At 44.9% G+C, this 13,069-nt stretch overlaps 3 protein-coding genes across 3 annotated transcripts; 1 reads left to right on the forward strand and 2 right to left on the reverse strand.

Moving 5' to 3' along the window:
- Positions 1–14: 14 nt before the first annotated feature.
- On the reverse strand, positions 15–3,321 carry LOC147044668 (small ubiquitin-related modifier 2). The gene is made up of 4 exons (XM_085934425.1): positions 3,051–3,321; positions 1,925–2,056; positions 1,594–1,665; positions 15–886 (listed from the first exon to the last, which is right to left on the reverse strand). The coding sequence occupies exons 1-4, from the start codon at positions 3,069–3,071 to the stop codon at positions 824–826; spliced, it is 288 nt and encodes a 95-aa protein (XP_085790551.1). The 5' UTR covers positions 3,072–3,321; the 3' UTR covers positions 15–823.
- On the forward strand, positions 3,260–7,949 carry nup85 (nucleoporin 85). Its single transcript, XM_085934410.1, has 19 exons — positions 3,260–3,802; positions 3,984–4,074; positions 4,262–4,418; positions 4,490–4,560; positions 4,650–4,693; positions 4,812–4,875; positions 4,965–5,086; positions 5,155–5,289; positions 5,428–5,550; positions 5,653–5,784; positions 5,868–5,974; positions 6,054–6,137; positions 6,218–6,283; positions 6,370–6,521; positions 6,620–6,737; positions 6,816–6,916; positions 7,035–7,186; positions 7,377–7,481; positions 7,790–7,949. Exons 1-19 carry the CDS (start codon positions 3,770–3,772, stop codon positions 7,886–7,888), a joined length of 1,956 nt encoding a protein of 651 aa, XP_085790536.1. The 5' UTR covers positions 3,260–3,769; the 3' UTR covers positions 7,889–7,949.
- A 40-nt stretch (positions 7,950–7,989) lies between these two features.
- On the reverse strand, positions 7,990–13,057 carry gga3b (golgi associated, gamma adaptin ear containing, ARF binding protein 3b). Its single transcript, XM_085934408.1, has 17 exons — positions 12,979–13,057; positions 12,613–12,697; positions 12,458–12,533; positions 12,289–12,387; positions 12,061–12,184; positions 11,882–11,985; positions 11,673–11,753; positions 11,379–11,516; positions 11,224–11,305; positions 11,034–11,144; positions 10,625–10,882; positions 10,242–10,327; positions 10,014–10,147; positions 9,643–9,917; positions 9,374–9,543; positions 9,053–9,163; positions 7,990–8,941 (listed from the first exon to the last, which is right to left on the reverse strand). Exons 1-17 carry the CDS (start codon positions 13,016–13,018, stop codon positions 8,831–8,833), a joined length of 2,085 nt encoding a protein of 694 aa, XP_085790534.1. The 5' UTR covers positions 13,019–13,057; the 3' UTR covers positions 7,990–8,830.
- Between the last annotated feature and the right edge of the window lie 12 nt (positions 13,058–13,069).

Consider the following 13,069-nt stretch of genomic DNA (forward strand, 5'->3'; position numbering starts at 1 on the left):
TCATAAAATAAGAGTTTTGGAAAAACAACAATAGCTTTATTTCAACAGGTATCTTAACAGACAATACAGATTGTTTGCATGACGGCAAAAAATATCCTCCTCCCCCTACCCCCCCCAAAAACGACGTTTGGTCTGGTTAACGGATTATTAAAAGCAATTGTCCACATATTTACCACCATATAAAGATAAAAATCCAATTAGTTTTCATATGGTCACCAAAGGAGATTTTGGGCCTGTTTCCACAGCGTGATAAAGCCCAGACGTTTATTGACGTGTTCCGAGTGGCCAACTCTCAAGTGGACAACACGCACGGTGACCTGATCACACAAATTCATTTTGCAGGTGGTTTGGCCCCTTGTGACCACATTCTTTAAGTAATGTGAAAACCGCAGAGAGTTTCAATTTAACTCACCCTTAGAACCAATTTACTAGCAAAACTCCGGACCGAGCCTGGCGATTGGAAAAGTTACAATATTCATTATTCGAGAATGAGTCCACGATTGGTTGGCAACCAGTTCAGGGTGTTGTCCCCCGCCTACTGCCCGATGACGGCTGGTATAGGCTCCAGCACGCCCGCGACCCCCGTGGGGACTAAGCGGTTCAGAAAATGGATGGATGGGTGGAGAATGAGTCCAATTTGACGGTCTGAATCCCAAAGATCGAACTGGATTGATTTATGTACAAAAAGTACAGAAGTAACAGGGCCAAGACTGAAAATACTGTACAGCAGTCATTGAAACTTTGATAGGACAAGATGTGTATGATGTTTATGCCAGGCTGCGGTTCTGTTAAATGAGGAAAGATGACAAATGGGGGCGGATGATTAAATCACTCCTCCTGTCTGTTGTTGGAACACGTCAATCGTGTCTTCATCTTCCATTTCCAACTGTGAACGAGAACAATTAAAACCATTATTTTAATTTGTTTTAACTCGGCAGAAACCTGCAAAACCGCTTAAGTTTGGTGTCTAAAGTTTGAAAATAAAACATAAGACCATTAAAAAAACACTCTACCCCATCCACACACTTGAAACACATTTCTGTATACTGTAAACAAGCATGGCACAACAATCATCCATCACTGCACGAAAGACAATCTAGAAACAAATGCAAATATAAAGGCCTTAAGTGCATTACTCCCAATAAGCCAAAGTAATCACCGCAATGATCAGAAAAATAGTTGTGTGATCGGAAGCAGATATGCTATATTTTCATTATTCACTAAGATGTAGAGCAAACATGCTGTTTGAAGAAAAAGGTCAAGCTAAAGTCTTGATCTGCACTATAATTACAAGCCTTCCTCTTGTCCCATGGCCTACTTGCCCACAGAACTGCTTTTGTCCACTTAAGAATATCTTGGATTCTGCATGTTTGCAAATTATGAGTCTTGGAGAGAGTTGAGCCTCCCTCCCTGCTATGAGGGAACATGGCAAAGAATGCATGAAATTTTGGACAACCCTCGTCCAAGACTTGACATGAAAGCTTCAAACGCATCTACAACAAATCACGTGGAGTCAATTCCAGAAGCACAAGGGTGAACGTCATCAGATCCTCTTTGAATGACATGATGGTTTTTAAAATATCTTGAACTTACTTGTGATGGGGTGTCATTCTCATTTATTGGCTGTCCATCAAATCTGAACCGGATTTGCCTCATAGCAAGTCCCTGGAAAACACACACATTGACAATCTTCAATCTTATACGGTTGTTAGACGGTAGCAAATGATTAATGATTTGGGAAGCGGACGCAATCACTCATATAATGTATAAAGTGGAACATTATTGAAGTGTCCAGAAATATTCTTCTCATTCACATACGGTGGAGGGTGATCATATGGTATAAAAAGATTATGCTCATTATAAAATGCAAAGATGTCCAATTGTCCTACAATCATAACCGTTTAACAGATAAATTACTGCTCACCTGTCTCTCGCAGTAGGCCCTCATGAGCTTGTTGAGGGCCGTGTGTCTTTTGATCTTGAACTGCACAACGGATCCATCCTGGCCCGCCACCTTCAAGTTGATGTGTTCACTACCTTCTGTCTTCACACCTTCCTATGGAACACAAATGTGAAAAAACACAAAACAGATATTTTTATGTTGCAGTGGTGGGCGGTCACAGTCAGCAAGGCTTTCTCCGTTGGCCCGCACATCGCTGGCGTCTGGCCGGCCAAATCTCCTACGTCACAATGTGGCAAGCCCATATGACAAAGTAAGAAGTAGGCTGGTCAGTCCTAAACATGCCAGATGAACAAGAATATTCACCAACATAAGGTGCAGGAAGTACAGATCTCAATGGAGAAAATAAAAATAAAAACTCAACCAGAAAATAAATACTCAACTAAATTACAGCCTGCAATATCACAGTGCAGTAGCAAACCTGAAAAATATACCCAAGCACAGTAAAAAGGTATTAGCATTATTCAGAGTACATACACCTGAAAGATATACCCAAGTACAGACAGGAACAAAATATTCATTCCACGTTATTCAAGGAAATGGATTAAAAATATAGTTAAGTACAGTAATGGAGAATTTGTACTTCGTTGCTCAAATACAGAAGACTGAAAAATCTCAATACAGTAATAAGAGTATTTGTTCTTGTTACTTCCCATCGGTGGGCATCGCGGGAGTATTTTTCCGTAACGGAGAATTCGTACTTCGTTGCTCAAATACAGAATACTGAAAAATCCCAAATAGAGTATTTGTACTTGTTACTTCACACCAGTACCCATCACGGGAGTATTTCTCCCCTTTCCAATGATCCGACAATTCAAAGGATGTTATACGGAGACACGAACTGCGGTTGCCAGCAGCTGGTTGGCTAAACCGTGTGCTCAAGCACAAAATGCCGGACGCGCGCCCCTTGATGCGCGTGCACAAGCCTTCCGGTCTGTCCAAGTCGGTCCAACGACTTCAGTTGTCGCTTGAAAACTTAGACAAGATCTGGCCAATTCACGTGGAAATTCCCGCTTCAAATGTGCCCCTGCGCCTCCCAAGTTGTGGATTCAAATCGGATTTGATGGCAGCGTTATGTAGTTGCACTCACCTTCGGTTTCTCATCAGCCATGGTCGCTCTTTTGGCGCTTTCGCTTTGCTGCCACACAAAGAACACGGGTGCGCGCACGTGCTCGTTCCCGCTAAAAGTTTCCAAACCCTGCGTGCGCGGCCCCGAGACGGTGCGCGCACGACACAGTAAGCTCCGATTGGCCACCGGCAGTCACAAGGGTGAACGCCAGCCCGGGCGTGGGCGGGAGAGGCAAGATGCTCGTTACAGAGATTCTTGGCCCCGCGTGAACGCGCATGTCGTTTTTTTTCCTTTGTTGGCGTTTAGATTGCGGTAAATGCACCGAATCAAAGCACCAACTACCCCAAGACCGACTATCTTCCAACGGGTGTCGCAAGAAATGCGGTCTTTGTTTCCCGCCTACGTACAAACGGCCAATGTTTGTTCGTCATTTTTGTGTTCTTTAATCCATTACTTTCACATAAAACTGAATGCCGCAGGACTTTCGGTGTGGTTCTTGTCAGACAATAGTTTCGCAGTGTAATTTCAGTGCTTTATAAATTCGGATTACCTGCGAAGAGAAGGGGTATGGAAAATCAGGCATGAGAATGGGCAGCTATGTCCTGACGTCATCAGGCGACATCATGGGGCCCTTCCGATGTATGGCTGGCGCGCGCTAAACCATCCCATTTTTACTTCATCTGTGTACTTCACTCTCTATACTATCTCACATTGTATTGTACTGGTGGAATTATTACCGGATGGAGGAGGTCGACGTTGACCCGATAATTACAGTAAGACATCTCATTTTTCTTATTTTATCTTCTCTCAAATATGTCGGACGTAAACGTCCAGCAAAACCATTCAAAATACACACAGCTCAAAATGTAGTTTCTTGAGTACAAATTCAAGTTAAGATATGACAAAGGTCTGTTTCTATAGTGTTCATGCCATGTCTGTTATTTTCCCTTGCAGAATATTCCAACATCCGGACATGGGAAGCATTTGGGTTTTGCTTGGGGTCCAGGAAATATCCTTGTGTATGAGACCCTTTACAAACAACCGGGTGTGTATATAAAAAGCCTACACACCTACATTCAAACCTATGTTGAGTGGCATTTGGTAATTACTGATACATTAATTCAACAAATATTCTGGGACTCTTGATAATATAAATGCTCAGCGTTGCCATACTTTGCCTCTGTCAGGTGTATCCTATCCAATGCCTGCTTGCTTATGCTCTCCGTTTGCAGGCGGTTCGGGGTCATGCAGCCCCTCCATCCACGACGTCAGGAAGGATGAAGACATTTACTTTCCCATTTTACGCAAACTCTTCAATGAGTCACACCACATCTTTGTTGGCCTCCAAACAATCCGAGAGGAGATCCCCAGCAAGAACAAGAAGTCCCAGTAAGTCCCAACTCGTGACCTATTCTGTTCATGTGCAATCATGGTGTCAAACATGTTTTTTTCCTCCTTAGATTTGTCAGCATTAGTAAAAATTATAGATCTGTAATCCGGGCATGTATAGAAGAGCTTCAACAAGTTGCAGGTTTGCATTTTATTACTACGGCTATGGATTGTTAGCACCAGCTATTCAATGCTAATATATGGTTTCTTTTATTGTCTTCCTTTTATTAGTTAATACCAGTGACTCAGCGGTGTGCACACAATATGGAAATCAGGTGTGTGCTTTTTTTCATCAAGCATCCTTCTGACTATTTTTTTTATAATTGGAAAGAAAAGCCCAGAATGACTAAAATGGATTTTAACCTCACCCTATCTTTTGTTCTGTTTAATTAGGTGTCAATCCTGTTGGCCATTGAACTGATCTGGAATCTTTGTGAAGTGCTCTTCATTGACGCTGGTCAGTGTCACTATGCACAGTTTCCCCCCCCCCCCCTTTTTTTCGATGTTCACAGCCAACCTTTGTCTCGATTCTTTCTGTTTCCTTAGCGGGCCCTCTGTTGCTCCACCTGCTGAACTGGGTGAGGCTGCACAAGGCCGATGTGGACGAGAAGGCCATGCACGTGCTGCGAAGCGAGAGTCCCACTGAACACCGCGACTACTGGGACGTGGTAGGTGATGTGCGTGCGGACTCCGCCTGTGAATTCATAAAGATTTGTGACGGCGTTTTGTTGCACAGGTGGTGGGCTACGTGCTCCAGGGCCGCTTGGAGGAAGTCAGACACTTGCTGCTGAAGCAGGCCACCCTCCAGCCCGCTGCCAGGAGCATGTTCAAGTTGATGGACAACCTGCTCAGCAAGATGCCCTTGTATCATGTAAGATCTTGCTCAAATTCATTTTTGATTGATTTGGGCTTTATGGAGATTGTTTTGTTGAAGGCCACATCTGGCCACCAGGCTGTAATGCTCAAACACCACTGAAAGAATCCCCACTCTTGTTGAACGTTCCTTCAGCCTGGTGGCACCCAGACGTCGACAGAGTTTGACATCAAGTGGCGACACTGGCACGAGGAAGTGGACCGCTGCCTCCAGGACAACTCTTTTGCCAGCAACCCACAACTGGAACTCGTATGCAAGGTCAGAGCACCTTCAGCCTTTCCTAAGTGTAACTACTGTAGTATTCGTGTCTTGACTGTGTGCCTTAAAGGCACTTAATTCCCTGTAATGTTTTTATTCCAGATCTTAGTGGGAGATGAAGACACTTTGCTGGAACATAAAGAACTTGTTGGCACCTGGTACCACTTTCTGGTCACAAGGTTGCTCTACTGCCACCCCACAGTCAAATCCACAGAGCTGCATTTCTACGCACAGGTACGGTCGTGACAGCAGCGCCGTTTGCCATTCATGCCGCTTCTTAATCTCAGCTGTCTAACATTTTTGTTTGCTCTTCGCAGTCCTGCATGACCATGTTTCTAGACCCCAGGAGCGTCCCAGAAGCATTAGACAGCATTTTACTAGCTGCTTTTGAGTTTGACATCCATCAGGTCATCAAGGACTGCAGGTAGTGATTGAATTTACTGTTCCTTTTTTTAATTGTTGCCTCAATGATTTGTTAAATCCTCCCTTGTGTGTCCCCTCAGCATTGCACTGAACAATTGGTGGTTTGTGGCCCACCTGACAGATTTACTTGATCACTGCCAGCTCCTCCAGTCCCACAATCTGCAGTAAGGACCGTACGAGTGACCAGACGCATTGTCACATCACAGAGATGCATCAGATCTTTTTTTTTTGTGTGTCTTCTTAGCTTTGGCTCCAACTTGAGAGAGTTTCTTCTGTTGGAATACGCATCAGGTCTCTTCACTCACCATAGGTAGAGGCTCCGTCATGATCAACCATATCGTCGGCCATCTTAGCACAGAGTGAGCGAATTCTTCAACATGTCATTCTTCTGTTCAGTCTGTGGCAGTTGGCCGTGGACTACTTTGACCACTGCCCCGAGTTTGGCCGCGTTTACCTGGAGCTGCAGATGGAGCGCATACCCTTAGACACGGAGCGCAAAGCCCTCAAGGTGCTCAGGATCTGTGAGCAACGGCAGATGTCGGAGCAAGGTAGCGAAGCTAATCACTAAAAGAAATGTTCAAACTGTAGCTCATGTCAACATTACTTTGGAGTACAAACTGATTTTTGTGTGTCTATTTTTACCCAGTGCGCAGTATTTGTAAGATCATGGCCATGCGTGCTCTGAGGAACAACAGACTCGGTTCCGCTCTCTCCTGGAGCATCAGGGCCAAAGACGCTGCCTTTGCCACCTTGATTTCAGAAAGGTTTGTTTGTGCCCCAGGACGACCCCTCTCTCTCGGAAAGCCTCCACCCATCTAATGAACCTCTGCATGCGTCCTCAGATTTTTACAGGATTACTCTGCCAGAGGCACCTTTTCCGATCTGGACCTCATCGACAATTTAGGTTCGGCCATGCTGCTCAGTGACAGGCTTACATTCCTTGGTATGATTTTCTTCAAGCTTTTTGGGAGGCCGAACCCCATTAAGAGTGTGTCATGTTGCTCTGGTATTTGCTTGAATTTTCTTTTCATGTTTTTTCCTTTATTTTTATTTTGTTTTAGGGAAGTACCGTGAGTTCCACAAGTTTTACGGCGAGAAGCACTTCAGCGAGGCGGCCAAGCTTCTCCTCTCCTTGATGACTGCCAAGATCGCCCCCAGAAGCTTCTGGATGACTCTACTAACAGACGCCCTGCCGCTGCTCGAGCAAAAAGAGGTCAGTGAAGCAAAACGTTTAGCTGGCTTACAACATATCGCCGTTGTCTTCAGAAACGTCATCGCTATCGAAGATGCTAGATGCCGGCACCAACTGCACCCAAGCATCTTGCGTTTCACTCAGGCTATGAAAAAGTGCACAAAGGGAACTCGATCCATTGATGTCATTGGTTTGTGCTGCTGCATTTCAGGTCATTTTCACTGCAGAGCAAACCTACGAGCTCATCTTCTGTTTGGAGGAACTCACCGCCTCAAATTCCACCACCGCCGCTTCGACGACCGACGCCCCCATGCAGGTACACGTCTCAGTGTGTCGAAGCGTGACACTAATTCATCTTTTACAAAACACGCTCACTCGAATGTTTCTTATTTTCAATTGTTATTGACTAAAAAGCACCCAGATTTTGACTCAAATGGATATCATGCAGCATGGCTCCACGTTGTGAGGAAGATGCAATAGAGTTGTTCTCGAGCTATTTCCAATTCTTTTCAAATTTATTAATGTTTCCAAATTACAGACCAATAGTATCGAGTTGTGGGGGCAAAAATGAAATTGACCACATTTGGACATTTATTCTTCATTTGAGTGTCTTTGCTGTTCCAGGAGGAAGACTTAGAGGTAACCAAAGTGGAGCTCCTCAGACTGGCTCTGGCCCGCAACTTGGCCAGGGCCATCATCAACGAAGGCACAGTGCAAATGTGAACACTCAGCTCTTTTTCTACCGTTTCTCTTCATTTCCAACTAAAATGCTGTTTGATAACCAGCCCAGTGATGCTTCTTTCATAACACACCAACTTCCACTCACACACAAATATTTATTTCATGCTGCAAACAAACTGAATATACAAATGTAAAACATGTCACATATTCACAAATTACAATACAGTAGATTTGGTTTATGTACATTTAACACGCGCTTCTGCACATCTCAGATGCAAACGAGGCTTTGCGGAGTCATCACCATGACATAATTCCACTGCCGAATATTTACTTTCGTCTATGTTCGTATATTTAATTTCACATTGTCAAGGTTCGGTGTTAACTGACAGTTAAACATACGACAAGTATCGTGAACGCCTGGTAAAGTGAAGGCTTAGAATTGCTCATAGATGGCAACAAAGCACAACTTTAGCCAGACCAAGCTCATCAACTCCTTTCGAATGATATCGATCTGAATATGCTGCGGCTGGTTCATTGTCCTCCCCGATACTAGTTGAAGAAAAATGATAATCAATGAATAACTTCAAATGAAATAGAAGCTGCGCTACACTCAAGTCTTTTGGTTGTTAGAAATTAATCCTACAGTGATGTCGCAAAATCTTTATTAAACAAAAAGATTTACTAAAACTGTGACACTATATGAACAGTAAATAAATACAAATAAATGCTAAAATACTGGGGATCTGACACATTTGCCAGATGGATTTTCTAGTTACAAATCTGAAAATATACACATAGGTTTTTCCCCATTCAGATTTAATTTATCATGATTTTTGCCATTACGGGTGAAAACATGAACTTAAATATTTCTGTCAGAGGAGACATATGACATATTTTTGTTTTAGTAAGAAGAAGAAAAAACTAAAATGTTAAGTTGTTTCAACTGTATTAATGGAGTGATGATAGTTGTCTGGAGGTTTGTGTTTATAGGTGTCCCCATGCCTCGAGCGGGGGGAACTGGTCCACTTCCCCCACTTCGTTGCACAGTACACCCCCAAGCGTGAACGCCAACTTGTAACGCAGGCGAACCTTCTCCTGAAAACACGCAAACAACAAACAATGACTGCGAGTCAGCAAAACGTGACATGATGTCAGCTGATCCGTATTGAGAGTGATGTGACATTTGCGTGTGTGGATGTGACTCACCTTCATTGGATTGGCCAGCAGCATGATCTGTGTGATGGAGGCTGGGGGCAGGATGGGGTTGAACGCGGCCAGTTCTGTTCCCGAAGGAGGCTGCAGCTTCACCTTCATTGACTGGAATAGCAAAGTGGCCAGGTTATAATTGCATAGTGATGACATTAGATGACAAATCACTACTTTTACATTAGTCAGGCTTGGTTTTGTCTAATAAAAGCTAATGCCAAGTTGCCACAAGATGGTGCCAAAGCATTGCTTTTGTTAGATGGGGCTTTGGCGCCATCTTTTGGCCCTATTAGGTGTTTCAGAAAAAGCACAACATCTTACCTTTGGTACAGCAGCTTGCAGTACCACCCCGTGCACAGGGAGTGGTGCTGTGTTAAGCATGGACACCACCATGACTAGCACGTCGGGCCTGCCGTGGGGAGAGTCTGAGGCAAAGTTGAACAGAACCCGAACGCCGTCCTTGTCGTAGGCAGTGACCGGCAGCACTTTACCTACAGCGGGAAGAACGGGTTAGCGGCTAGCCGATCGAAAGCCAGCAGACCAGCCAATTAGCCAAATCTATTTGAGCGTAATCCGTTTGTCGGTCTTACTGGGTCTGATGGCCTCCAGAGGAACGTGAACATTGCTCAGGGATATCTGCGCCGCTCTGGCAGGGCTTCCCTGAGCGGCGGCGTGGGCTGGGGACAGCGGGTGGAACAGCGGGCTGCCCGGGACGGAGGCCAGATTCTGGGCCTTGGTGTGGGTCAGAGCAGGCGAGCTGGGCGGAATGTTTTGAAGGAGAGACACTGGAGAGGGGGAGCTCGACACGCCCGCAGGTGGAGGAACGACTGGCGGCACCTTGAAATTGCTTCCTATCATCATATGACTGGGAAATGTGCAAAGTCACATGATTTATTCATCACCACTATTAGAGATAACATACAAATTGTGACTAATATAACAAAGTACAAAAAAAACATACCTTTTGTGATCGGGGAAGCCCATCATAGCCAAGTCTTGAAGGTTCTGGAGTGAGGTCAAGTCAGGTTCTGCCGGGGGTATGAGTGGAGCTGGGCATAGTGTGCTCCCAAACAAATCTGTACTCGATGCAGGGGCCTGAAGGCACGGAAAGCCCTTTAAGGTTCTGTGTACCTTTTCCTTTTTATGTGTGTACTAGAAGGGCCAATGTGGAACTAGTAGTGGAAAATACCTGCAAAGAACTCCACTGATTGGTCGCATCGTTCAGCTTTGGTTTGGGTTGGTTGCCCACTAATGCGGGGTCCTCATCTTTTAGTCCTACGGGACGTACAAAATTCATTTAGGGTGTATTCAGATCAGAAAAGTCCTTTAGTCCGTTTGTTTGGTCCGGGCCAAAAGCAGACTTAATTTTTTTCCTTTGGTGCGGTCCCTTTTCAGGCTGTACATTTTGCAAGAAAAGTATATTTTGTAAACACACCCACGCTTGTGACGATCTGTGCTCCCGTGACCCGAAATAGAGGAAAAATGAAAAATGTGGACCAAACAATCAGGTCTGAATACACCCTTAGACTTTTCAACTGTTTTTGATCATAAGTCAAAGAGTTGTGCGAGCACCTAACGACAGCAGCTCCTGATCAAGAAGCGAGAGCGCGTCGGAGGTGAAATCAGGCGGAGGGTGAGCCGGACCGCTGCCCTGACGGGCCGGAGAGCCAGTCGGCTGTTTAGGAGGCGGCGGCAGGGCAGGGAAGGACGAGTCTCCCAAGATGTCTGACAGATCGCCGGAGAGCAGCGCGGGGAGTACGGGTTGAGGAGGGCTCGGCGGGTCAGCGCCGCCGGCCAGGTCCACGAGTGTGTCCGTCGTCTCTGGCGAGTCTGGATGGTAAACGCGGCAAGATTGTGACGCGCCGGATAAGAAGATGGCTCATGAGGGCATGTGTCATTTCTATATATATGTGTGTGTGTGTGTGTGTGTGTGTGTGTGCATTTTGTCTGGTGTCAATGTGTGGGCTCATAATCATCTGACCATTATGTCCACGAGGCTCCAAGCTGTCTCCATTGATGGGCAAGCCCTCAACTATTTTCTTGTAGGCGTTGATGACTCTGGAGAGGTCATCACTGGCCTGCAGGATGTCACCTGAGCAGAATAATCATTCATCCTTCGTTAAGAATTCATCAATTGTCCTTCACTGATCGGATGGAAGAACGTGGCAAACCTAAACTGGTGTCGTTGTCCTCAGCCTCTGTGGCCATTTTGAAAGCGGCACGCCTCAGCTTATCACAGCGTTCATACAGTTCCTAAGGCAGCAAAGAACAAGGTTGTCAAGTAAGGCTTCGATGTGACGTGACTTTTTTTTTTTAAAAGGCAAACCTTCATAATCTCCTTGTCAGACTCTGACGAGGAATCTTTGTCGTAGTGGGACAGCATCTCGGACAAGAGCTTGACGTTGATGTTTACCTCCTCCAGCGTGTTGCAGCATTTTGATGCCTTCTGCACCCGCACCTCGTCCTGGGGAATGACAGTCGACGTAATCGCAAAATCAGCTCTGGCGGTTACCACGACAACAAGGTTCGTAAATACTAAACAAAATAATTGTATGAAATATTTGAAGATATTTTTTTTTTTTAGATCTTAAAACACGACACAATTGTGGAAGTGTCTCACCTCCTTAACCATATTTTTGATTAACCTGTTGGCCTCCTGGAGGTCTTCTGGATTTTTGCTCCGGAGAAGTTCAGTAAGAAGCTGTGGACACACACACACACACACACCAACATAGAAACATTGCCGACAAAACAAGCACAAGTAACTGAATAATCATCTGGAGCAGTTCGCAATCTGTTTATCAAATAACATTACAAAAGTTTGCAGACCTTCCCCATGTCTTCGTTGTCAAACACAGGGTGTTTGGGCCGTGTGGGCGGAGAGGGAATCAAAGTCCGGTCCAGCGGCAATTCTGGGTCCCGGGTCACCAGCCCTTTGAGAAGAGAGTTGTCATGAACAAAGAAAGGGAGAGGAAAAGAAGGCTGCTCCAAATTGTGTCAAAGCATACCTTGTCTTCTCAGTGTTTGATAGGCTTCGTTTATCTTGGGCTCATTAGGGAACGCCACCGTCCAGCTGTACAGCATTTCTACAATCTTTGTCTTTGCCTTCTCGGGTGCAATGTCGCCCATGTACTAGAAATAAGTGAAATTATCAGGTTTGGCCAATCATTTTGAGGACTAGGGTGGATCCCCTGAGATAGATGGGGGTCTGTTGTACAGCACTTAAGACAACTCACCTTTGGAGACACGACTTTAATCAACTCGTTTAAAAATCGATATTTTCCAACTTCATTATGAAACCTCCTCCCGCAGTTTTTCATGCACGCCTCTAAAACCTGCACACACAATCAAGATATTTAAATCAATCAAGCTTGCTTATGCAGCACGGAAGATTGTTCTTCTTACTGTAAGAGCCTGAAGAGCTTCCCATTCTTGTGGTGAGTGGATTTTGTGGACTAGTAATGGTATTGCAATTTGGGGGCTGCAAGAAGAAAGTTCAAATGATATATATTTTTCTCAGGGGAGGAAAATGACAAACGTGTTGTGAATATAAAACAAACCCTTCAAGTTCTTTGTTGACTTGGTCACAGAAGCCAATGATGTACTCCCAGTCCTCTTGTCTGTTAGTTGGATGGGTGGCTTTATCTGAGACACGCGCACACAGATTTCCACATGATTTGATCATTAGTCCAATCATAAAATTCACATCTCGTGTCAAGTCAACAGACACATTTAATAACAGATCTCCACCCTAATGACTGACATGATGCACACATAGACCAGTGACGACCATAACGGCGCCGAAAGTGCTTGAAAGCAGTGCTGACATCTACTGTATAAAATCATTTACTGTCTTGTGACCCTGGCATTGGAATTTGCATGATAACAGGTATGTTTTGATTGATAAAATAGCAATAATCACTCACTGAGCCAGGATTCAAGCGACTCCCCTTCCTGATACGCCATAGCAATCAAGGCATCGCGAGATATTACGAGCGTATGAACGAGAGTAACGTA

This window comes from Syngnathus leptorhynchus, chromosome 16 (genome assembly GCF_054491065.1).
Source record: "Syngnathus leptorhynchus isolate UIUO chromosome 16, UIUO_Slep, whole genome shotgun sequence".
Classification (NCBI taxonomy): domain Eukaryota; kingdom Metazoa; phylum Chordata; class Actinopteri; order Syngnathiformes; family Syngnathidae; genus Syngnathus; species Syngnathus leptorhynchus.